This window comes from Pygocentrus nattereri, chromosome 18 (genome assembly GCF_015220715.1).
Source record: "Pygocentrus nattereri isolate fPygNat1 chromosome 18, fPygNat1.pri, whole genome shotgun sequence".
Lineage (NCBI taxonomy): Eukaryota > Metazoa > Chordata > Actinopteri > Characiformes > Serrasalmidae > Pygocentrus > Pygocentrus nattereri.
Window position 1 is genome coordinate 6,470,771 of NC_051228.1, and position 23,295 is coordinate 6,494,065.

The window sequence follows — 23,295 nt, forward strand, 5'->3', positions numbered from 1 at the left end:
ATTTATCTACATATTGTTCTGTTTTGCACAATACATAGATTTCAGATTCACTTCAGTTGCTAAAAATGATTCTCATTAAAATGTGAAGCAACAGAACAATGAGCCACTTTTAAACTCCAAAAAATAGGTTCACTCAAGCATCTTAAATGGATTAATTTATCAAGATGTCAGATATTTTTATTATATGGTGATATACATTTCAGTACATTGTCCCTGACAGGTAGGCCGCCTTTTTCCTTTCCATCTAATTTGAGAGGTTAAAGTTAAATTCCACTGATTTTTCAAAATATCTGCGTTGTATCATCTTTAAGATGTAAACAAAGCTGTTTATAAGCCAAACAAAGTCAAGCTCAGTGGTTTGATGTAAAATGCTCGTTTCTAGAGAAATTTGCCAAGTGGAGTCAGAATTGTTCACAGTGGTGGTGATAGGAACCAGACGTCTGCAGAGTTTAATGCCTCTAAAAGCTCCCTCACAGAATGATATGAACGGTTATGAATACAGTGCCTGAAGTCTGAGAGAATAACACTTGAACTAAAAGAGTCTAAACAACATTGACATCATGTTAAGGGAACACAGAAACCCCAGTAGCTTGTTTAGCTTCTTGTGTGCAGAATGAGAGCCAGTAAACAGCCTTGCATACACTGGCATGACGTAAACAGTAGAGTTAATCTTAGAGCAAAGCAACACGGCGGGAACAACCTGAGCGGCTGCCCATCGGCGCTTATAAATTGGAGGAGTCAAGTGACAGCTCGCCAGAAGTCTGTAACCCCAACCAGGAACTCTTTGGAATACCTACTGCATGAATACAGGCTAACCTTCTATCATTTTTCCGCACCGAATTTGGAGTTGGAGATTTGTACAACAAGGTAAATAAACTGGCGACGCTTTTGAAAAATGGGACTGTCATAGTAATAACAGGTGCTTGTTAGTTATATTGCCATTAGAGCGTCTGCCTACATTGGAGTCCGCCAAACTTTTTCTAAGCGTTCTCCTTTCATCACCTACAGTGGTATGCTACTTTGGGATATTATTCTAAACTCCACAGTTTTTATGGCCAAAGACATCTCAAGTGGAAAACAACTGACACAACAGAGAAGAATCCCCATTGAAAAAACCTGAGGTACGTGTTACAAGATTTCTCTCTTGTTGTCTCACATGAAAAAGACCTACCTCTAGATTCTTGGTAGTTTCTAAGGCAGAACATGTACACAGTCTGTTTCCCTGTTGTATTTTGCTCAGAATCACAACGCTATAAGTACTCTTAAAGCTCTCGTCTTACCGCATTCCACTCATTCTCCACCTTTCACAGGTATTTACCTAAGATGTTCCAAAACAACATTTGATCGAATAAGATACTGCAACTTTTGCGCTCACAGAAGAAGCAGAGATGGTCGGAATCAAGCCCACAGACTTGGCCCCAACATTCACGGTGAAGTTCTTTGGCGCTGGAATGGCGGCATGTATCGCTGACTTGGTGACCTTTCCCCTGGATACGGCCAAAGTGAGGCTTCAGGTAAGAACAAGCTGGGCTGCTCTGAAGTAATTGAATGAATAATGACTGATTACTTCATAAATGCATGCAATTGCCCAGCGCTCTCTGGGTAAGCCATCTCATTATGATTTGGTTTCCGTTGGTTTTAGATCCAGGGAGAGGCCAAGCCAGCGGAAGGAGCAGTGGGAGTGAAATATCGGGGTGTTTTCGGCACCATCAAGACCATGGTGCGCACTGAAGGCCCGCGGAGCCTCTACAATGGTCTAGTGGCTGGACTGCAGAGACAAATGACCTTCGCCTCGGTCCGCATCGGCCTCTATGACTCTATGAAGCAGTTCTACACTCGAGGATCTGAAAGTGAGCGTTCTACTGTTGACCTTAAACACTAAAATGGCTTTTCAAGACAACAGCATTCACAATTTTCTCTGTCCACTTTGTCCAGATGCAAGCATCGTGAGTCGGTTGCTGGCTGGTTGTACGACGGGGGCCATGGCCGTGGCGTTTGCGCAGCCTACAGATGTTGTGAAGGTGCGCTTCCAGGCCCAAGTTCGTGTAGCTGATGGAGCGAGGAGATACAACAGTACACTGGACGCCTACCGGACCATAGCTCGGGATGAAGGTGTCAAAGGACTATGGAAAGGTGAGTAATACCGCTCAGTGTTAAGTTCCACTTGACACCAAATTACAAGATTATGGCAGATTATCTTATATCTTGTGCCATCGCAACTGCAAACGCTGCAACAACCTCCAGCTTTGTTAAAGTGCATGGAAGTTCTTAGTAAATAAGCCAGTAGACTAAAGTGTCAGTAGACTGTCGGTAATTAGCGCCTCTTTTAGTAAACCTGCGCCAATATTACGACAGCAGTGTGACAGTGGAAAAATGACTGTGTTGCAGGCTGCATGCCGAATATCACCCGAAATGCCATCGTCAACTGCGCTGAGCTGGTCACCTATGACATCATTAAGGAGCTGATACTGAAGTACGATCTAATGACAGGTATGAAACATATGACCTTATAATAACCTTAGAATAGTCTTCAGGTGTGCTACCTGCCAGAGGATAGTGTCTTATTTTGTTCTGTTTGCCAAAATCCCCTCAGATAACCTGCCGTGCCACTTCACGGCTGCGTTTGGAGCTGGTTTCTGCACCACCATTGTGGCCTCTCCGGTGGATGTGGTGAAAACCCGCTTCATGAACTCCTCTCCGGGGCAGTACAGCAGTGCCATTAACTGTGCCATTACCATGCTGACCAAAGAAGGACCAACAGCCTTCTATAAGGGGTGAGAAAACATAATACAAAATTCAGATGTTGTGAGGCGGCCGTGGTTGTGCATTTATACAGAGTATTATGTATTTTACAATGGTTTCAAATGTGGTTCATCCAATTTGTGTTTAGGGCTAATATCATCCCTAACTAAGATTATGACATAATTAAGGAGTTCGGCTAAACTCAATAGAAGTCTCTTAACTGTGGTAAAGTCCCTGTAATGCACTGCTTCAGATGGCTGATAGCGTTCCTAAAACAGCAGGTTATCAATGTTCAATAATATATTATTAACAGTAGTCGCAATAAACAAGCAATGTACTTAATTAACAGTGGGCAATGGTTGCTAAGCAAAATAATAACACATGATTCAATGAATGTGTGTGGTTCTATGGCTTTAAACATGACTCACATCTCTGAAGTTACATAAAGCATTCTTTACTAAGCCATTGATGGTGTTTGCTCATCTGTCCCCACCCAGGTTTATGCCCTCGTTTCTTCGTCTGGGATCCTGGAACATTGTGATGTTTGTCTCCTACGAGCAAATCAAGAGAGCCATGACAAGAGCGCAGCAGTCGTGGGAGTCGCCCTTTTGAACTGACCCTGCATGACGAAGGCCTTAAAACGATATGAAGGATAACGTGCTGTCCCTTAGAATCCGATCAGTCCCCAGAGAGGGCTATACGATACGGGTGTGTGGAAATCCTTTGTGGTGGTGGGAGAAGACTCAGATGACAGTATGGGAGTAAGTTTTATCTTAAACATGGACTGAGGAGAAAAAAAGACCAGTAAAGATAACCCACTGTGGATTTAGGCCAAAGGTCACGCTTACCACTACTAGAAGACGGGTTATCAGGCAAATGCAGGACGCTGCACTATCTAACTTGAGCTAAGGCACACAAAAAATGACTGTGAGGTCAAGAACCACTGGGAAATAAGGACACTTTCCAAGAGAAGCGAAAAACATATGAATACTTTTCCTATAGGGCTGTGCATTCGTCTCCTCTGTAGAGCTATCATATATATTCTGTCATATACAAAAGTACAGTGACGTTTACAGAAGTGTTAGTGCTTCACAGCAGTGTTTACAAGTGCTATGAACTTATGAATGTGGGGTCCATAGCTGGTGAATGTATGTTATTATGTTATGAACGCACATCTACTGATTAATTGTTAAAAACAGTCTTTTATATAATGTCCATTCCTGTCAATAAAAACAAGAACTGAAATTGCATTAGTCAAGGCAGCGTGCTTACTCAGGATTAATCAAATAGGGCCCAGCTTGCCCTCGATAACTGGGAGAGAGAGCGCTCAGTGTGATTCTCACTCTACCATTTAATAAATAAACTATTTGCTAAGATGCTTTCAGCCAACAATCACTCTAAAATTATCACTGAAAACTATGCATAATCTGTGAATTTTGTCTGAAAACACACTATGAAAGCATTCAAATTGAACAGAATGTGCCAAATGTTAAATTCCAATAATGCATTCAAACTTAATGTTAATTCAAATTGTTTGGCTACATCAAACAACTGTAATCAAAAGACTAAAACAGCTGATAAGTCAATCACTGACACTTACTCAGCCTGACTTATCAGTAATTTCATTATTTTGCACTATAATCAAGTCAGTGTTGACCTGAAGAGATTTTAGGAGCCATGGGGCTATTTTTACAATGTAGGTCATTAGCTAGACAGACAGGTCTAAAAATAAATAAGTCCTAAAACTTATTTATGAGTAGCAACAAGAGATGTTCATTCCGTTTTCATATCTTGTACAAATAAGACACTTTTTCCAGCACTTTAATAAAAATGTTGAATCTGAGACTATACCTCTGTGTTTGGTGTGCTTTATTGATCAGCTTTCTGAGGTATTGTTATCATGTATCGCTGACGTCGGAACAAAACCTCGTATCTCCATTTTTGTCGTTTTGCAGTTTTTGAGATCACTTGAAAGTACCCGTAGTCCTATATATGGTGTGTAAATTCCATGATGAATGGAGCAAAAGAAACGACCTAAAACTACCTGGAAAGAATTCTGGTTCCATTGACTTACATTAAAAGTAGAGCAAGTTTTTACCCTCTCCTGTAAAGTTACCATTTTTGAGGTTTTGATCCGACAACAGCAATACGCAAAACTGCTGAAGGCCCTTTCATGGGTATTGATTTGGTATGCTAATGATCACGGATCTGGTTGGCTGTCTCGGCAGAAGGGGCGAGGTAAGGGGTGTGGTCACTGTGTGGCCGTGGAGAGCTCAGTAATGGCTGCCACAGAGCACAGTATAGTGAGGCCACATGTTCAGCTTTTTAAGCATGTTTACACTAAAAGACCAGGTAGTCAGTAAATTGTGAGCCTGTGCCAGCCACACATATCGATATAGCAATGTTTCATTCAGTAATTTGCTTTGTAAGTAGCTTTTGTTCACTTATTTTTCCAAAACTATGTTAATGCTAATTTCTACTGGTAACAGTGATTACAACGTTATGTTTACATCAAGCTAACTATGGTTCATGTTTGCATTTCATAGAAGCTCTCTAGATTAAAATCAGACATTTGATGCTCATAAATGACATTTAAGTAACATATTCTTTACTTTGGATGGTACAGTTGGATATTGACTCCTTCAGGAAAGACTTGTGTCTGAATATTACAGTACTAGAGTCTAGTGAGGACACAAAGTCAGCCCACAGAAGCCGGTGTAGGCTCGCTTTACATGGTGAAACTTGACAGTTCAAAAAACAACGTTCCATACAATGCATCCAATTTTCCACTATACTGTTAGAAATAAACTTACTATGCAGGTACATGATTCGTTCATCAAGGTACAAACAATGTAAGTGTACCCTCAAAGGTACAGCAGTGGTTTTAAAGTCCGATGTACTAGAGTACTCACCTTACATGAGCTTTTCCTAGTGGGAAAGTAGACATTTGTACCTTTTCATAACCAAATGTTTTAAATCAGAACAGTAAAATAAAAGTCCTGGAGGCGAGGCGGGGTGTGTGGAGCCAGTACAGCTTAGAAAATATCATTTCAATGCACCCTGGTACAGTTATGCTCCCTGACTAAAGGTACTCGGATGTACCCCTGAGGGTACCACCACAGTGACAAGAGGAGTCCTGCCCCAGTGACAGTGTCGTACCTTTTTTTCTGAGAGTGTGTAACGTGGAGTGATGAGGAGGCGGACGTATATGCGGAGAAGAGAAAGATTTATTGGGGCAAAGCCAGGTGTCATGCTCATAACTGTCCAAGGTCAACGAGCCAACACAGAGAAATGGAGGGACAGACACACAGACTGTACACATCAAACAATACATTCAGCACAAACTATACATCAAACAAATCAAACAAAGACCAGCGAACACAAAGGGCAAACACAGGGCTTAAGTATAACAGGGATGATGACAGAAAACACAACACAGGTGGAAAACAGGTGTAATAAATCAGGGGCGGAGTCAAGAAACAAGGGGGCAGAACTGGAGAAGCAAAACAAAGAAGCAAATGGAAGACTGGGAGGGGCCATTCACGACAGAGTGTAGTTAACCAATCAGCAACTTGTATTTTTGATACCTCACATCGTTCTCACTATAAAGTCAATCGATGGGGTGTAATTTACATATTTGCAGCATTTTTATCACATTTATAGGCTTTATTTTTTCAGCTGTCATTCCACTTCTTTGTCTATTTCTATATCTTCTGGGGTTCTTTAATATGTATCTGTGGTTTTCATCTGTGCGAATGTTAGGCCTTTGAAAACAAATGCTCAAGTAGCTGTGACAGGATGCCTGAGGCCACATTCATCCTGTCTCAGAATCACAACAAGCTCACCGCAGACAGCGTCTCAGTCTCAGGTTCTGTGATCATTTTCATATTTTGGATTCCAGCTGAATCTGAGCTTTGTGTAAAATCAGTGGGCATTGAGCAAGGAGAAAATTAATCAAGCTAACGTCGAGAAATAAACAGTCGCGCAAGTCATTTAAACGGCTGTTAGCATTAGCTGGCTAGTTAGCGCCGCTCACGTTTGTTGTCATGGCTCAGGAAGCTGACCAAACGGAAAACTAGCGACCTTGAGTTGGTCTCCTCCATCCAATAAATCATAAACCATCGTCTTATGGTTTGTCACATTATTGCTTAAAGTGGCGAAGCATCGAGCAGCAAATCCTACCAGCTGGCAGAATCACATAGTGTGAAAAGGGAAACTTCTCATATCTTATCATTTTCCAGGTTAGAAATCAGAGGGAGAAGTAATTTACATGTGAAAATGGTACTTTTTTGATGCACTTTTGTTGATTGTGTTCCCTGTAGGATCTTGGAGTTTCTTCTAAAATTAAGTGCTTTATTTTATATTTTTTTTTACCCAATTTTCTCCACAATTTAGTCGTTTCCAATTCCACCCGCTGCTTAGGCCTCCCCCAAACACATGATACTACCAACGCTAGGAGGGTGAAGGCAGCACAGGCTTCCTCCAAGACCCGTGAAACCAGCCACCGCTTCTTTATGAACTGCAGCTCACGCAACGTCATGGGACAGCCGAACGCGCTTGGAGGAAAGCGCCGACCACCAGATCTGCTACATCAGCTAACAGACGCCTGCGCTGACTAGTATCACACTGAGTGATGGGGGGAGAGGGTCCTACCCACCCAGAGAGAGCGAGGCCAATTGTGCTCTCTTGGACTCCCAGCTATGGACGGCTGTAGCATCACCAGGGATTGAACTCGTGATCTCCTGATGATACGGCGAACACTTATATGGTTGCGCCACTCGGGAGCCCCAAAATGAAGTGTTTTAATAGAGAGTTTGCTCCCAATTTTGCTACAGTAACAGCCTTTACTTTTCTGGTTAGGCAGATGTTGGAACATTGCAGTGAGGATTTGACTGCATTCAGCCATGAGGGCATCAAAGGGTCAGGTACTGATGATGGATGATTAGGATCACAGATGTCCTCCTCAGATGGTAGTGGACAGAGCTCCATCACTCCAGAAGACACAGGCCAGTGCTGGTGGGGGGCTTTATATAACTGGTGAGCAATATGGCAAAATGTAATATCACAGGATTTTGGGACATTTTTCACGATACATGATGTATCACAATATTTTTGTTTTCTGACATCTGATATGTTAGAACCGACGAAGAAGTGCCACACTTAAAAGTACTGACGATGTGCTCAGCAAAGCATATACTGACATATGGTGACGTAGTTTATCATGATAACAATAAATATTGTCCTATTGTCCAGCTCTGCTTTATACCCCACGAGTTGATGTTTGCCATTGGACATGGTGGCCTGAGGCTCATGTGTGGCTGCTCCAGAGCACCCCGTTCTATTGGTCAGTGCTTTTCTTTGGAGATTTTACAAGCTGTGTGTGCACAACTGAACAGTCTGCACTACTGTGTCAGCAATGGGTGCATCGTTTACATTACTCCAAGAAAATGAACTAATCAAAATAGTCTCTTCTGCAAAACCATCGACCTGTATTCTGGACCCGATCCCTACAGGTCTACTCAAGGAAATCTTACCAGAAATAACTAAGCCTATTCTGTCAATAATAAACTCCTCTCTTAGCCTTGGATACATCCCAAAAACTTTTCAACTTGCAGTAATTAGACCGCTGATTAAGAAAGCTAACCTCGATCCCTGTGAACTATCAAATTATAGACCCATCTCAAATCTCCCCTTCATATCTAAGATCCTGGAAAAAGTGGTAGCAAAACAATTAAGCCCTTATTTGCATAGGAATAATCTACACGAAAAATTTCAGTCTGGTTTTAGGCCACATCATAGTACAGAAACAGCATTAGTAAAAATTCTATCTTAATCTATAATGATCTTCTATTATTCACGGACCAAGGAAACGTGTCGTTGTTAGTCCTCCTTGACCTTAGTGCAGCATTCGACACAATAGACCACGCTATCCTACTAGATAGACTAGAAAACCTTGTAGGGGTAACAGGAACAGCTCTTTCCTGGTTCAGGTCCTACCTCACCGATCGATATCAGTTTGTTAATGTAAAGGGTGAATCATCTGCTCATGCAAAAGTAATTTATGGTGTTCCACAAGGTTCTGTTTTAGGACCTATATTATTTACAATATATATGCTACCACTAGGCACCATTATCAGTAAACACGGCATAAATTTCCACTGTTATGCAGATGACACCCAGTTATATATATCAAGTAAACCGGATGATAAAATTAAACTTGCCAAGATTGAGGACTGTGTAAAAGACATAAAAGATTGGATGTCAAATAATTTTCTGTTACTTAACTCAGATAAAACAGAGGTCCTGCTTCTTGGTCCAAAATTAGCCAGACACAGACTGTCTAACTCAACACTAAAACTTAACAATCTCTCAGTTTCATCAAGCTTATCTGTTAAAAATCTTGGTGTCATGATAGACGCTGATCTCTCCTTCGACACACATATATCTAATATCACTAGAACAGCTTTCCTGCATCTCCGCAATATCGCTAAATTAAGAAATTCATTATCTCTACAGGATGCAGAAAAGCTAGTTCATGCATTTATCACTTCAAGGCTAGATTATTGTAATGCCCTGCTGTCTGGATGTCACAGCAAAAGCCTTAACAAGCTTCAGCTAGTCCAGAACGCTGCAGCCAGAGTCCTCACAAGAACTAGGAAGTTTGACCATATTAGTCCAGTTTTATCAGCCCTGCACTGGTTACCAGTTAAATTTCGCATTGATTATAAAATTCTATTACTGACATATAAAGCTCTAAACGGACTCGCCCCTCAGTACCTGAGTGAGCTCCTCTCCTACTATGAACCATCACGCCTACTTAGATCACAAGGTGCTGGCTTACTACTGGTACCTAGAATAAATAAAGCTACATCAGGGGGGAGAGCTTTCTCATACAAAGCCCCCCAGCTCTGGAATAATCTTCCTGCCAATGTTCGGGAATCAGACACAGCCCCAATCTTTAAGTCTAGGCTAAAAACTTATTTGTACAGTCAAGCATTTGGTGACTAGTCTTCCCTGTCAGGTCTAGACCTGCTGGAGTCTCCACTGCTCTGTTTTACTGTAATCTGTGGTCAGCCACTCTTTACAGTACTAACTCTGTTTTTTTCTTCTCCTTTCTCTGCCGAGCTGATCAGCTGCCCATCCTGCGCCTGATGCTGTCTGCCTCTACTGCCTTGATTGGTGCCGCTGCTCACCAGCCTTCTGGACCGGTTTGACCACCACTGAGCTTCTTGCTGTACAGCGCTGTGCAGTCCTCACCCTCAGATCTTTCTTTTCCCACTTTACTATAACACTTCATACTAATAATGTTTGCTGTCCGGTGTCGACCATAGGAGGATGGGTTCCCCTTCTGAGTCTTGGTTCCTCTCAAGGTTTCTTCCTCTTTTAGGGAGTTTTTCCTTGCCACCGTCGCCGCTGGCGACGCTCATGGGGGCTCGGACCCGGATTTTCTTTCTTCTTTTCTCTTCTCTCTGTAATACTGATTGTTCTGTAAAGCTGCTTTGTGACAACACCTGTTGTAAAAAGCGCTATATAAATAAATTTTGCTTGCTTGCTTGATCTTAAAGTAGCTGAGCTCACTAGTTAGAATGGCATCCTTGGTGACCTGAACTATCCCATCAGAAGTAGCAAAGGCCTGCACGCAGTGTTCAGTCCAAATCTATTAGGAGCCCTAATAGGTAGCTGTGGGGCACTCCTGATCAGTAAATAAGGCACGTGAACATTGGCTCAACACAATAATTTAACCTTGTTATTTACATATTGACTACCACCAGTGTTTTCTAGACCTCTTTAGAGTGTTTTAGACCAAGAAAGATGATTCACAAGAGCTGTTGGCACCATCTTATTTAAAGTCTTTACTTTTATGCATTAATGCAAACTGTTGCTCTGGAATATGGAATATGCCACAAATGCATCTGCATACTCTCCAGCCTTCACACCACAGGACGACTTAATGAATGCATGTGTTACGTTACAAAAGGTTTCAGTTAAAGAGGGGAGAGGGAGCTAGAAGCTTTTCTCTGATTAATCACATATGTGCTCATATACCGACTTCTCACTGTGACTCAGCAGTTCATTTACAGGCAGAATGTCTGATGTGGAGCATTTTCTTGCTATATATATATATATATATATATATATATATACAGGGGTTGGACAATGAAACTGAAACACCTGGTTTTAGACCACAATAATTTATTTGTATGGTGTAGGGCCTCCTTTTGCGGCCAATACAGCGTCAATTCGTCTTGGGAATGACATATATAAGTCCTGCACAGTGGTCAGAGGGATTTTAAGCCATTCTTCTTGCAGGACAGTGGCCAGGTCACTACGTGATGCCGGTGGAGGAAAATGTTTCCTGACTCGCTCCTCCAAAACACCCCAAAGTGGCTCAATAATATTTAGATCTGGGGACTGTGCGGGCCATGGGAGATGTTCAACTTCACTTTCATGTTCATCAAACCAATCTTTCACCAGTCTTGTTGTGTGTAGTGGTGCATTGTCATCCTGATACACGGCACCGCCTTCAGGATACAATGTTTGAACCATTGGATGCACATGGTCCTCCAGAATGGTTCGGTAGTCCTTGGCAGTGATGCGCCCATCTAGCACAAGTATTGGGCCAAGGGAATGCCATGATATGGCAGCCCATACCATCACTGATCCACCCCCATGCTTCACTCTGGGCATGCAACAGTCTGGGTGGTACGCTTCTTTGGGGCTTCTCCACACCGTAACTCTCCCAGATGTGGGGAAAACAGTAAAGGTGGATTCATCAGAGAACACTAAATGTTTCACATTGTCCACAGCCCAAGATTTGCACTCCTTGCACCATTGAAACCGACGTTTGGCATTGGCACAAGTGACCAAAGGTTTGGCTATAGCAGCCCGGCCGTGTATATCGACCCTGTGGAGCTCCTGACAGACAGTTTTGGTGGAAACAGGAGAGTTGAGGTGCACATTTAATTCTGCCGTGATTTGGGCAGCCGTGGTTTTATGTTTTTTGGATACAATCCCGGTTAGCACCAGAACATCCCTTTCAGACAGCTTCCTCTTGCATCCACAGTTAATCCTGTTGGATGTGGTTCGTCCTTCTTGGTGGTATGCTGACATTACCCTGGATACCGCGGCTCTTGATACATCACAAAGACTTGCTGTCTTGGTCACAGTTGCGCCAGCAAGACGTGCACCAACAATTTGTCCTCTTTTGAACTCTGGTATGTCACCCATAATGTTGTGTGCATTGCAATATTTTGAGCAAAACTGTGCTCTTACCCTGCTAATTGAACCTTCACACTCTGCTCTTACTGGTGCAATGTGCAATTAATGAAGCTTGGCCACCAGGCTGGTCCAATTTAGCCATGAAACCTCCCTAAAATGATAGGTGTTTCAGTTTCATTGTATCAACTCCACTTACTGTATAGCTGCACTTTGTAGTTCTACAGTTACAGACTGTAGTCCATCTGTTTCTCTGATACTTTGTTACCCTGTTCTTCAGTGGTCATGGACCCCCATGGACCCTCACAGAGCAGGTATTATTTGGGTGGTGGATCATTCTCAGCACTGCAGTAACACTGATGTGGCGGTGGTGTGTTAGTGGGTGTTGCGCTGGTATGAGTGGATCAGGCACAGCAGTGCTGCTGGAGTTTTTAAACACCTCAGCGTCCTGTGACCATTGGTGAAGGACTAGAGGATGACCAACACAGCCTGTGCATCAGCAGATGAGCTATCGTCTATATATATACTGCACTTTTTGTCCCCCACGTTTCACAATATACGTTACAGGACGGATTTACAAAATGGTCCGCATAACCCGAGCAAAACGTGATTTGCTGATATAAATGCACAAACCTAGAACGACATTTCAGGACAGATAAAAGATTCATGGTATGGTGACTGTATACTTCAGTAAACAGCGCTGCAGCTGTGGAACAGAATAAGGGAGTTTTTCCCACCCGTAATCCGTCAAACTCCTGATTGTATCGCAATATGCAAATATGCGGACTGTTTACGAGGATGACTACTGGCCGATATTAGCGCGATATACAAATATACGACGTTCTACCCAATCCGGTCGCAGTATGCAAATAAGTGACCTGCACGTGAGAGTCAGAGAAATCCACATGGCTCTGGTAAATATGAACTACGGGCCAATCCCAGCGCAGGAAGCGGCTTTGTGTCGGAATACGGGTGGGTTACGGAAACGCCGGCAGGCTATATAATCAGCTGCTTCCTCTATTCATCGCACGCCAGTGTTTGTGTCGGCGAAACCAGCTAACGGTAGCCACCTCGACCCGGCGGCAGGTTGTCTTCTGAGGAAAACAAAGCACGTTTCTCCGTCTAACAGTCCTTATTCACCCTGTTCGCGGTAAGTCCTAATATTTAACGCTCAGTAGTCTGACTCTGTGATCTAGTTCATGTGTGAACTTTTAAAAAGTTGACCAATTTTGACCAGGAAGTCGTCGCGCTGACTAACCTCTTTTGTTTGTGCTCTCTTTCAGGAGTATGTTTTTAAGGTGTCCGTTTTCTGAGCGTTTGTCTATGGAAGAACAAGGCAACAAGATCAGAGTTGAAAGTAATTTCAACCAGAGGGACGCCTTTAGAGAATCTTGACTCTTCTGGCACCATTGCCCGGGGTTTCCTGAGTAAAGGTAAACAATACGAGGCTTAATTTCCCGTTCCACCTTAAACGGCGCAGCAGTTACGTTCCGGCGCCGGAGGACTCGGGCGCTAGAACGTAACTGCTGCGCCATTTAAGGTGGAACGGGAACATTTTCAGGAAGACGCTGGATTCTGCTTCATGTAAACGGCGAAGGCGGTTTGGTTCCTTTTTAATGGTTCACTCCAACCCTGACCAGCCTAAACCTGCCATGAAACATGCACTGTAAACCCAGGACGTGGTGTAACTTCGAAACCAGTCTGCTTCAACATCACCTCCCGATGACGACAGCACCGATTTTGTTTAACTTGACCGAGCAGGATGAGCTTAGCAACAGGCGGAGGCACCAATCAGAAAGCAGCAGCACTTCTGTAAATTTGCTAAAGGGGAGGTTTCAGCTGGTGCTACACCTCCCCCACCTCCCCAGCACTTGTTTCCAGTCGCAGGGGACACGATGTTCTCGTTGTTTTGTCTAGAGGAAGAGAGACGTGGGGGAGGGGGGGGCTTTCACAAAGCAAGGGTTCTCAGTTAGCCTCATAACTTCAGCCAGAAGTCCAGCCTGTCCAGTTGGGAATCATTCCCAGTGGACAGTGGCCACTTTGGTTTAGCAGGCTCTGTGAAGCCTCCTATGGAATTAAGCATGTAGTACAGGGAAAATACAAGTTGGCAACAGTAATCTGCCTGGCCTCCTGTGTTTAATGCCTTCCTGACAAGATTTTTTAAAATGTATTTATTTATTTACAAAAAGGTAAAGAAGAAAAGTTTAGACATGCGAGTACCAACATCTGGACGGTCTTTACTTTTGGCTGAAGTTATCCCGCTAACTAAAAAAAATCCAGCTTTGTTCATCACCCCCAACTACTGTTTTAGTGAAATTGTACAGAAGTTGTGGGTCTTCGGCTCAAGATATCTGGCTAGATGAGAAGTTCCACGTTGTAAAATGCCTCTTTCTAAACTTGTTCAGTTTTTAATCAAACAAAGGCTTTAATTTCCTTCAGTTAAAGCATGTCTTACAAGTTTGGCGATAAATGTATCACGTACACTTTAGCCAAAAGTTATCCAACTAGCTGTCCTATCATCTAGTGTTTATAGTTTTTTCAGTCTGTCCTGTTCATTGTTTTGGTGGCAGATATTACAAGTTTTGCATAAGGACGGTTATTTGACATTCTTCTGTTTGGGCTAAAGATATCTGGCTAACTGTGATCCTGCTTTGTTAAACACCCTCCCCACCGGGATTGTTCCGGTTTATTAGAAAACGGCTTCAATGTGCTTGAAACTGAAATGAAGGATGTGGTCCAGGCATGTTGAAACATACAGACTTGCCTTTTCTTCTTCCCCTCTCAGATCTGGGTAGAGTTCACCTATCTTGTTTTCACTTCATTGGGCTTCGACATCCGTCGTCCTTCTCCATCTACACATTCCTGTCACCTTGAGAAGTGCAAAAATGGTTGGCTTTAGACCTGCTGATGTGCCTCCAACGGCTGCCGTGAAGTTTGTCGGCGCCGGAACTGCAGCCTGCATCGCTGACCTCGTCACCTTTCCTTTAGACACTGCCAAAGTCAGGCTCCAGGTAAGTTTCCAAAATGGCCAAATCAAATAACTAAATGGCTTTCCCAGCAGCAGCTGGATGGTGTAGTGCCCATCTCAAATTGTTACAGGAGCACAATGCCTTGGTGTGAATTCCATCCCAAAGCAGCAAGGCCAGCTCATCATGCCAGATTAACTGACTATAATCTGAATTCTTTCAAGGCCCACACTGACATCAGCTCTTCCCTTTCTCTTTTCTTCTCAACTCTTAATTTTCTTCCTTGCACTAATCTAGTAGGCTGACTGAGGAGCTGATGTTTAAGCCCTAGGACCGTGCAGATCCTGGAACAGTGCATCATGGACACCCTGTGGCTGGCGTCTTCTTCCTTCCCTCTCCCGCTCACCCTTTCCAGTCCCTGTAAAGCCTCTCCATGCCCCTTTTTGTTCTGTACAGATTCAAGGGGAGTCCAGTGGTACTGCGAAAGCGAGTCATGCTCAAGCCGTGAAGTACCGCGGTGTGTTTGGCACAATCACCACCATGGTGCGCACGGAGGGGCCGCGGAGTCTCTACAATGGACTGGTGGCTGGACTGCAGCGCCAGATGAGCTTCGCTTCGGTCCGCATTGGCCTGTATGACTCGGTCAAGCAGTTCTACACCAAAGGCTCAGAACGTACGTATGGCCTTCTTGTCGCAACATAGCTTGGTTCCCTCTTGGCAACAGATAACTACCGTTTTAATTAAGATTAGGGGTGTAAACCCGGCCCCACAATTACTTGATTATAACCTGTACATCAAGAAATCACAGGTCACATTTTTTCAACATTTCAAAAGATTCACTTCATTAAATATTGTAATGGATTGATTAGTTGTAATATTGCACAAACACTGCTGTTAAATCGCCACCTTTACATCAGTGTGCCATGATGCATCAGCCACAAAATGCCATTTCAGCCCATTTTGGGGGGGTCCTGTGGTTCAACCTTGAATTCTAATATTTATTACTTTTTTTTTTTTTTTTTTTTTTAATTGGATTTATTTGGACTGAAAATATAAGCATCGTGTGCTGACAGAATGGCCATTTAGGAGGCTTACAGAAATTATTCAAGGCATGGAATATTAACGTTACCCACTCTTTCACTAGATGTTGGGATTGGCAGCCGCCTGCTGGCTGGCTGTACCACCGGAGCGATGGCAGTGGCCTTGGCCCAACCCACAGATGTGGTCAAGGTCCGCTTTCAAGCTCAGGTTAGCGCTTGTGCGTCTAACAAACGCTACCAGGGCACCATGGATGCTTATCGGACCATTGCTAAGGAGGAGGGGGTCCGTGGCCTGTGGAAAGGTAAGCGTATAGAACTTGAGAGAACCATCTCTGTACACATCTTGAGCAGCCTTGACCTGAAAGTATTTTATCCTCATCAGGAACTGGACCAAACATTGCCCGCAATGCCATTGTAAACTGTACTGAACTGGTGACCTATGACCTCATTAAGGATGCACTTCTGCGATCTACACCCATGACTGGTAAGATAATTGCCACCTTTTGAGCAGCCTTAGTCTTGGATGGTGTAATAGTATCAGCAGATATCTTAAGTGGCTTCTGTTCCCTGCAGATGATCTTCCATGCCACTTCACATCTGCATTTGGTGCTGGTTTCTGCACCACAGTCATTGCTTCGCCAGTGGATGTTGTGAAAACGAGATACATGAACTCTGCCCAAGGCCAGTACAGCAGTGCCCTGAACTGTGCTGTGGCCATGCTGACCAAAGAGGGACCTATGGCCTTCTACAAAGGGTAACTTTGGTTTTTGCTGTCAATTCACTGTTGCCTTTTGCTGCTGTCGGAACTACATGCTTACAATCATCTCTCAATCTCCTACAGATTCATGCCTTCTTTCCTGAGGCTGGGTTCTTGGAACGTGGTGATGTTCGTCACATATGAGCAGCTGAAACGTGCCATCATGGCAGCTCGTCATATGGCTTAGTCCTCTGTAGGCAAAAAGACTTGATCTCCTCTTTAGTCCTGGCTATTGCTATTAGGGGTACTATTGTTTTTGCTTTAGTTAAACCTTCTAGTTGACATCTGCCTAACCCACCCCCACCCACCACTTTCCTTTTTAGTTTCATTAAAGTATAACGGGGACTGGAAAGCTGGTCTTCCCTTTCTCTTTCACTCTCTCTCGCTCTGTTCAAGTCCTTTTAAAATCTGCTAATAAAGCTTTTAAAAAAAGTGTCTGTCTCAACAGAAGCATTGGTATCAAACACTCATGTACAAATTTATATGGATCGTAATAGATGAGAAAGGGCATAAGAAGGATGCTGTGGAGATCACATGGCGAGGGCTTGCTTCAGGAGCTGTTTCTTCTCAGCAGTGAGCTTCTCTGGGAAGCGAGTAGTAAACTGGATGATCAGATTCCCTTTAGTAGATGGGTTGCTGGATAAAGGCATCCCCTCTCCAGTCACCACCTTGCTGTACTGGGGGCTGTGAGACACCAAAGTCATTTACTCTGGTCCTTTAGCTGAGCACATTTACCCCTATACATTTGATAACAAGGCCACTTTGAAAGAATGACCCTGTTACCCAAATTATAGATTATAAAGTATCCATTATACATTCATTACAGTATCATTACAAGATCCTTAATGTTCTGCTGGACTGGCTTTTTTTTTATTAGCTAGACTAGAGCTTGAAGGCAATTCTAAAGTAAATGATCTTTAATTGTGTGAATGATATAAAAGGCTGAAGTGACATCATACTCACTGTACAGTGTCATTGACAGGAACGTTGAGAAGCCTGCCATCTAGCGTCTCCACTTCCAATGAAAAGCCAGTCAGTGCCTGTGGAGCAAATCACCGGTCATATCAAAACCTCTTAACTCTTATTCTGCACCATTTCAAAACATCAGCTGCCCTTTATGTTGTGATCAACAGACCAGTAGAAAGTGACGACACACTTAATAAGGGTTCTATATAGAGCCAAGAACACTCAAAGAACCCTTTGCATGATTAAATAGTTCTTGAGAGTGTGGTGTAGATGGTTCTATATGGCACCAAAAAGGGGTTCTGCCTATTGTAAGCCTGACAACAGAAGAACCCATTTCAAAAAGGTTCTATGTAGAGCCATCCACAGTACATTCTCAGTACAATCAATCTGAAGGACCCTTTCACAATGCAAAGACCCCTCAGGGTTCTTTTAATGTTAATGGTTCCATACAGAACCATTTTCTTTACCAAAGAGCCGTTGAAGAACTGTCATGTTTAAGTGTCTAGGATTACAATGTTGTTGTGTTAAAGCTGAGAATTCATCTCCATTCAGTCAATATGAGAAGCTCTAATGCAAAGATCTAGATAACGTTTTAAAATGACTAAAAACACTATTAACACATCTTAACATCTCACCATCTCTAGAGAGATCTGCGCCGTGTAAATCAAATCATTATTTCGGCAGGTGAACCGCGGATGAGGCTTTTGGCGCACGACGAAGACGATGTCTGCTGGGATGCTGTTCGGACCCTGAGGAAAAAGCGTTACAGTAACCAGGAGTGTTTGGCCGTCTGAATAGCTTTATTTTACTAAATATTACAGATCTTTTAAAGGGCCCATATCATGCAAAACTGACTTTTTCTCGCTTTTATAAACATATAAAACAAGTTTCAAAACATGCCATTCACCTTCCCGTCCATGTGGTCTATACATGAGAATTACCCTGCAAAAACAGCCTGTTTTGAATTGCTTTTGTGATGTCACAAAAATCCCCCCATTAAAATACATGAGCCTACCACAGATAAGCCCCGCCCATTTATGCTGAAGTTCTAAGGAGTGTTTCCGCCCGGATTGCTTTTTGAACACGGAACAATACAGGGCAAGCCAATTAGAACAGGGCTTATTTACATATGTCAGTCTTAAAGGTACAGTAATAAAAATAGTCTAAATAGTATAAATTCTAAGAGGATGGAAAAGGGTCATGTAAAAATGAAATTATTATATAAATTATTTTGGTCCATAAAATCACACACACACATGTTATAAGTGAAAACAAAAAGAAAAATATGATATGGCAACTTTAAAAGAAAGTAAATCAGGACTGATGGGACCACAGAACAACAGAGGTTTTCCATAATCGTACCTGGTCGCCCTCTTTGGGGAACGTGATCCGTGTCCCTTCTTTCCAACCTGGTTTCACAGTGATGGTTAAAATCTTATCTTTGATGCTGGAAGTGTGGCCGTCCTCATTCATCACCTAAAGGAATGGGCTAAGATTACGTCCCAGGCAAACACAAAACCAGACAAGTGCTGGAACTTGATCACGTGAATCAGCGGTGTTGACTAATCACGAACTACATGTAATCTAGATAATATAATCTGTAAACAAAAATCCAGCACTGAGTAATTGGAATTTCCTCATGTGTGGCTTCTGCCTATGGAACCAAATAAGGGAGCTAGATTAGAAGTAGCCCGAAAGGAATCGGATTGAATTCGCCTTTTAAGTCACATAGTTTGCAATCAGTACCAATTTACATCTCTGAAAGGGCAATTCCACCAATTTTTCCAAATTTCTGTATTTTTCACCTTTTCAGACGTGAACAAAGTCGTTCAGAGTGGTTTTATGTGAACAGGTCCATTGCAGAGTCAGATGCCTTACAGTGGTGGTGATAAGAACAAAGTTATTCAGAGTGGTTTGACGTGAAAAGGTCCATTGCGGGGTCAGATTCCAGCAGTGGTGATAAAAACCAGGGGTCACAATGTCTAAAATGCATCTCCTTTACTATCCAAAACCTCCAGTGAACCTAAATGTATCTTTTGAGTTTTTGTATGTATTATTGATGATGGTAACATGGTGTTAAATCTGAAAAAAAAGGGTTTACTTCGGACACCCTCCATGCACCCCTCTACCATTAATGGATGAAAAATAATAACAGTAATTAAGTGACCCTTATTAGTCCCACAACGGGGAAATTTCACCTCCACATTTCCACATTTAACCCATCCGTGAAGTGAAACACCACATACACACTAGGGGGCAGTGAGCACACTTGCCCGGAGCGGTGGGCAGCCCAATCTGCAGCGCCCGGGGAGCAGTTGGGGGTTAGGTGTCTTGCTCAAGGACATCTCAGTCATGTGCTGTCGGCTCTGGGGATCGAACCGGCGACCTTCCGGTCACAAGGCTGGTTCCCTAACCTCCAGCCCATGACTGCCCAAAATAATGATAATAACATTATGTTTTAAGCCACAACCTTCTGAAAACTATTCTAAACAATGTGTCAGGCAGGGTATTCATGTACTAACTCTTCAGACGTCTGGTTCCTATCACCACCACTGTGAACAATTCTGACTGGACAAGTTTCTCTAGAGCAGAGTGTTTCACATCAGAGCATTCTGAATGACTTTGTTTATATCTTAACCATTTACTTAGGCTGAACTTTTTAAAAATCAGTGGAGTTGCCCTTTCAGTGTTCTACTCAGTGCCGTCCACAGTAACTGGTATGAGAAGTAGTCCTGCTTTATTGGAATACACACGCAAAGCTCTTACTCGTCGGGATATCTTTATCTTCTTGGTGCATCCATAAAAAAGGTCCTCTAAGGCTAAATGAAGGTCACGCTCGATTGGCGGATCCTGCTTTTTCACTCCTCGTCCACGAAGCCCTCCAAAATTGATGTCCACTTCATTGCCATCTGCAGTGTAGAAGTCTGAGGGGACATAAAAAGACACCAGTAAAATAAAGCACCATCTAGTGGTCAGGAAAGCAGGCGTTTTTAGTCAGCTTACCAGCAAATGGATTGTCGCCTCCAAAAAACAGCCTGAATATTTTTTCAGGATTTCCATGGTAGACGTATCCGGATGACCACGCTCCGTTTGCTGAATCTGAGGGGATTCCACCTTTAAGGCCTTCCTCACCGAACTTGTCGTATGTGGCCTTTTTCTGAGCTGTAGTGTTAAAAATGGTCACTTTTCATCAACTTTTAGAAAATATACGTTCCCAGACTTAAAGTGAGGTTCCACCGATTTTCCCAAATTTCTGCATAAATCAACAGATGGCATGTAAACAAAAGGCCATTCAGTGTGGTTTAAGGTGAAATGCTTCACTGTAGAGAAACGTATCGACTCTTTATTATGGTGGTGATGGGAACCAGGGGTCAAAATGTCTACAACACAAACAAAGCCATTTTATTTACTACCCAAAAGCTCCAGTGTCTTGCTGATGATGATAAAACAGTGACAAATTTTCTTTGCAGACTATTTTGCCTCACGATGCCCTGTTTGTACCCCTTCACCGTGAATGGATGTAAAAATAAGCTTTAAGACCAAAACCTTCATAAAGCTTTTGGACAAAAAGGTCTCAGCCAGCATAATTATAACCAGTAAAGTACACATAAAGTAACATGTTTGTGAGGGAACCTTTAGAGGTATTAAACTCTTCAGACATCCGGTTCCTATCACCACCACTGTGAATGATTTTGGCTCTCTAAGTTTTCCTAGAACAGAGCGCTTCATACCAAACCTTTTTAAATGACATGTTTTATACAAGTAACCATTTAATTATGGAGGACCATTGAAAAATTGGTGGAATTCCACTTAACTACAAACAGCGCAGGCTGGAAAATCACAATGGGGGGCCACACTGTAGGCCCCCTTTACTATACCCACACTTTATATATCTACATTTATAACCTATTTATAACCTATATATATTTATAACCTATTTATAACCTATATATAACCTACAGTTACAGACTGTAGTCCATCTGTTTCTCTGATACTTTCTTACCCTGTTCTTCAGTGGTCAGGACCCCCACAGTGCAGGTTACTTGGGGGGTGGATCATTCTGACACTGACGTGGTGGTGGTGTGTTCGTGTGAGTTGTGCTGGTACGAGTGGATCAGACACAGGAGTTTTTTAAACACTGTGTCCACTCACTGTAGACACTCCTACCTTGTCGGACCACCTTGTAGATGTAAAGTCAGAGACGACAGCTCTGCATAGTTTGCGTTGGTCAGCCTCTAGTCCTTCATCAGCGCCCACAGGACATTATTTATATTTCTCAGTCCAGCAGCGACACTGAGGTGTTTAAAACTCGAGCAGCACAGCTGTGTCTGATCCACTCCAACCAGCGCAACACACTCTCACACACCACCACCACGTCAGTGTCACTGCAGTGCTGAGAATGATCCACCACCCAAATAGTACCTGCTCTGTGAGGGTCCTGTCGGGGCCCTGACCACTGAAGAACTGGCTAACAAAGTATGAGAGAAACAGATGGACTACAGTCTGTAACTGTAGAACTACAAAGTTCATCCATATGGTTTTAATGCTATAGCTGGTCAGTGTACACAGCTTAGTTTGGCAATATTCCAGTTTTCTCCACACTGACGAAGATAATAACTAAAATAGATTAATTCGACCGTTTCAAGCTTTGTTTATATCTTTGTGGCTAAGTGTCTCATGCTTATGTAGGCTACTTACGGTCACTCAGGACATCATAAGCTTCAGCAAGTTCATTGAATTTCTCATAGGCTCCAGGAAGGCCGTTAACGTGAGGATGATACTTCAGCGCTAGTCGACGGTACCTGATATCAGACGAGGCAGAGCACAGCTGGTAGGTTAAATGAGCTGTTATTAATGGGTTCATGTATATTAGTACATTACATTCATTCAGGTTACCGTTAGCTTGCTGTATTCGGAGATCCAGCTAACGTTATATTATTGGTTTAAGCGTTAGCATAGCACAAAAACAGCATAAACAATTCTTACGACTTTTTTATGTCGCCATCGGTTGCATTTCTGTTGATTTCCAGCGCAGCGTAATAGTCTCTGCCCATTTTCGCTTTAATAATCAGAAAAGTAGCGAACTTTTACGAGATGAATCTGACCTCAACGCAAAAACAACGTCGAGTCTCGACCTTAGTTTACGGTTACTAAGCACGGTTGCTATGATGAGTCCGCTTAGCTTGCTGGGTAATGTAGTTTCTAGAAGAACGTCAATACAAACGGAATCAGGCCGAAGTCAAAAATGGAAACAGTGTTGGACAAAATGTTCCGGCTAAGTTATAGTTAATTGACAGTAAGTAAATTGACAGTAAATTACTGGCAAACGTGACAAAAAGCAGTTCTGCACGATAATAACCTTCCACGTCCACTTTTATTAGCATGTTTTCAGACAATGTGACCATGAGAAAAAAACAAAATCCACTTTTTTATATGTACAAAATGTATTTCAAATACACTTTCACTCCAAATGTATTTGAAATAATAAGTAAATAAAAAAATTGATTGATGTCATTTTTAAAAATGTATTTGAGAAATACACTTCGCATATCGCTGCTGTAGGAAGAAAACCTCGTATCTCCATTTTTGTCGTTTTTCTTTTTTTATG

At 42.7% G+C, this 23,295-nt stretch overlaps 3 protein-coding genes across 6 annotated transcripts; 2 read left to right on the plus strand and 1 right to left on the minus strand.

Annotated features, from left to right (window-relative positions):
• The first annotated feature begins 494 nt into the window (after positions 1-494).
• On the plus strand, positions 495-4,592 carry ucp3 (uncoupling protein 3). Of its 4 annotated transcripts, none has more exons than XM_017707742.2 (8): positions 497-867; positions 1,009-1,121; positions 1,311-1,514; positions 1,643-1,850; positions 1,936-2,133; positions 2,389-2,490; positions 2,594-2,774; positions 3,240-4,592. In XM_017707742.2, exons 3-8 carry the CDS (start codon positions 1,389-1,391, stop codon positions 3,352-3,354), a joined length of 930 nt encoding a protein of 309 aa, XP_017563231.1. In that variant the 5' UTR covers positions 497-867; positions 1,009-1,121; positions 1,311-1,388; the 3' UTR covers positions 3,355-4,592. The 4 variants fall into 4 exon arrangements, with proteins under 4 accessions (XP_017563233.1, XP_017563231.1, XP_017563232.1 ...); XM_017707743.2 differs by having other exon boundaries at positions 1,047-1,121; XM_017707744.2 differs by having other exon boundaries at positions 495-1,121; positions 1,378-1,514.
• An 8,362-nt stretch (positions 4,593-12,954) lies between these two features.
• On the plus strand, positions 12,955-17,154 carry LOC108433284 (mitochondrial uncoupling protein 2). Its single transcript, XM_017707747.2, has 8 exons — positions 12,955-13,108; positions 13,242-13,391; positions 14,744-14,969; positions 15,381-15,597; positions 16,069-16,266; positions 16,347-16,448; positions 16,538-16,718; positions 16,806-17,154. Exons 3-8 carry the CDS (start codon positions 14,844-14,846, stop codon positions 16,906-16,908), a joined length of 927 nt encoding a protein of 308 aa, XP_017563236.1. The 5' UTR covers positions 12,955-13,108; positions 13,242-13,391; positions 14,744-14,843; the 3' UTR covers positions 16,909-17,154.
• On the minus strand, positions 16,981-23,216 carry dnajb13 (DnaJ heat shock protein family (Hsp40) member B13). Its single transcript, XM_017707745.2, has 8 exons — positions 22,674-23,216; positions 22,386-22,489; positions 20,691-20,849; positions 20,454-20,611; positions 19,050-19,163; positions 18,323-18,436; positions 17,685-17,761; positions 16,981-17,405 (listed from the first exon to the last, which is right to left on the minus strand). The coding sequence occupies exons 1-8, from the start codon at positions 22,739-22,741 to the stop codon at positions 17,252-17,254; spliced, it is 948 nt and encodes a 315-aa protein (XP_017563234.2). The 5' UTR covers positions 22,742-23,216; the 3' UTR covers positions 16,981-17,251.
• Positions 23,217-23,295: the final 79 nt, after the last annotated feature.

Bases quoted from the DNA above. Each gene is read 5' to 3' on its own strand.
- ucp3 (XM_017707744.2), top strand. From the start codon at position 1,389: ATGGTCGGAATCAAGCCCACAGACTTGGCCCCAACATTCACGGTGAAG. The intron at 1,515-1,642 runs GTAAGAACAAGC...CGTTGGTTTTAG, and splicing joins CGGCCAAAGTGAGGCTTCAG to ATCCAGGGAGAGGCCAAGCC. The intron at 2,775-3,239 runs GTGAGAAAACAT...GTCCCCACCCAG, and splicing joins CCAACAGCCTTCTATAAGGG to GTTTATGCCCTCGTTTCTTC.
- LOC108433284 (XM_017707747.2), top strand. From the start codon at position 14,844: ATGGTTGGCTTTAGACCTGCTGATGTGCCTCCAACGGCTGCCGTGAAG. The intron at 16,449-16,537 runs GTAAGATAATTG...TGTTCCCTGCAG, and splicing joins GCGATCTACACCCATGACTG to ATGATCTTCCATGCCACTTC. The intron at 16,719-16,805 runs GTAACTTTGGTT...AATCTCCTACAG, and splicing joins CCTATGGCCTTCTACAAAGG to ATTCATGCCTTCTTTCCTGA.
- dnajb13 (XM_017707745.2), bottom strand. From the start codon at position 22,741: ATGGGCAGAGACTATTACGCTGCGCTGGAAATCAACAGAAATGCAACC. The intron at 20,612-20,690 runs GTAAGCTGACTA...ATGTCCCCTCAG, and splicing joins AGGCGACAATCCATTTGCTG to ACTTCTACACTGCAGATGGC. The intron at 19,164-20,453 runs GTAAGAGCTTTG...CCATTCCTTTAG, and splicing joins AGATAAAGATATCCCGACGA to GTGATGAATGAGGACGGCCA.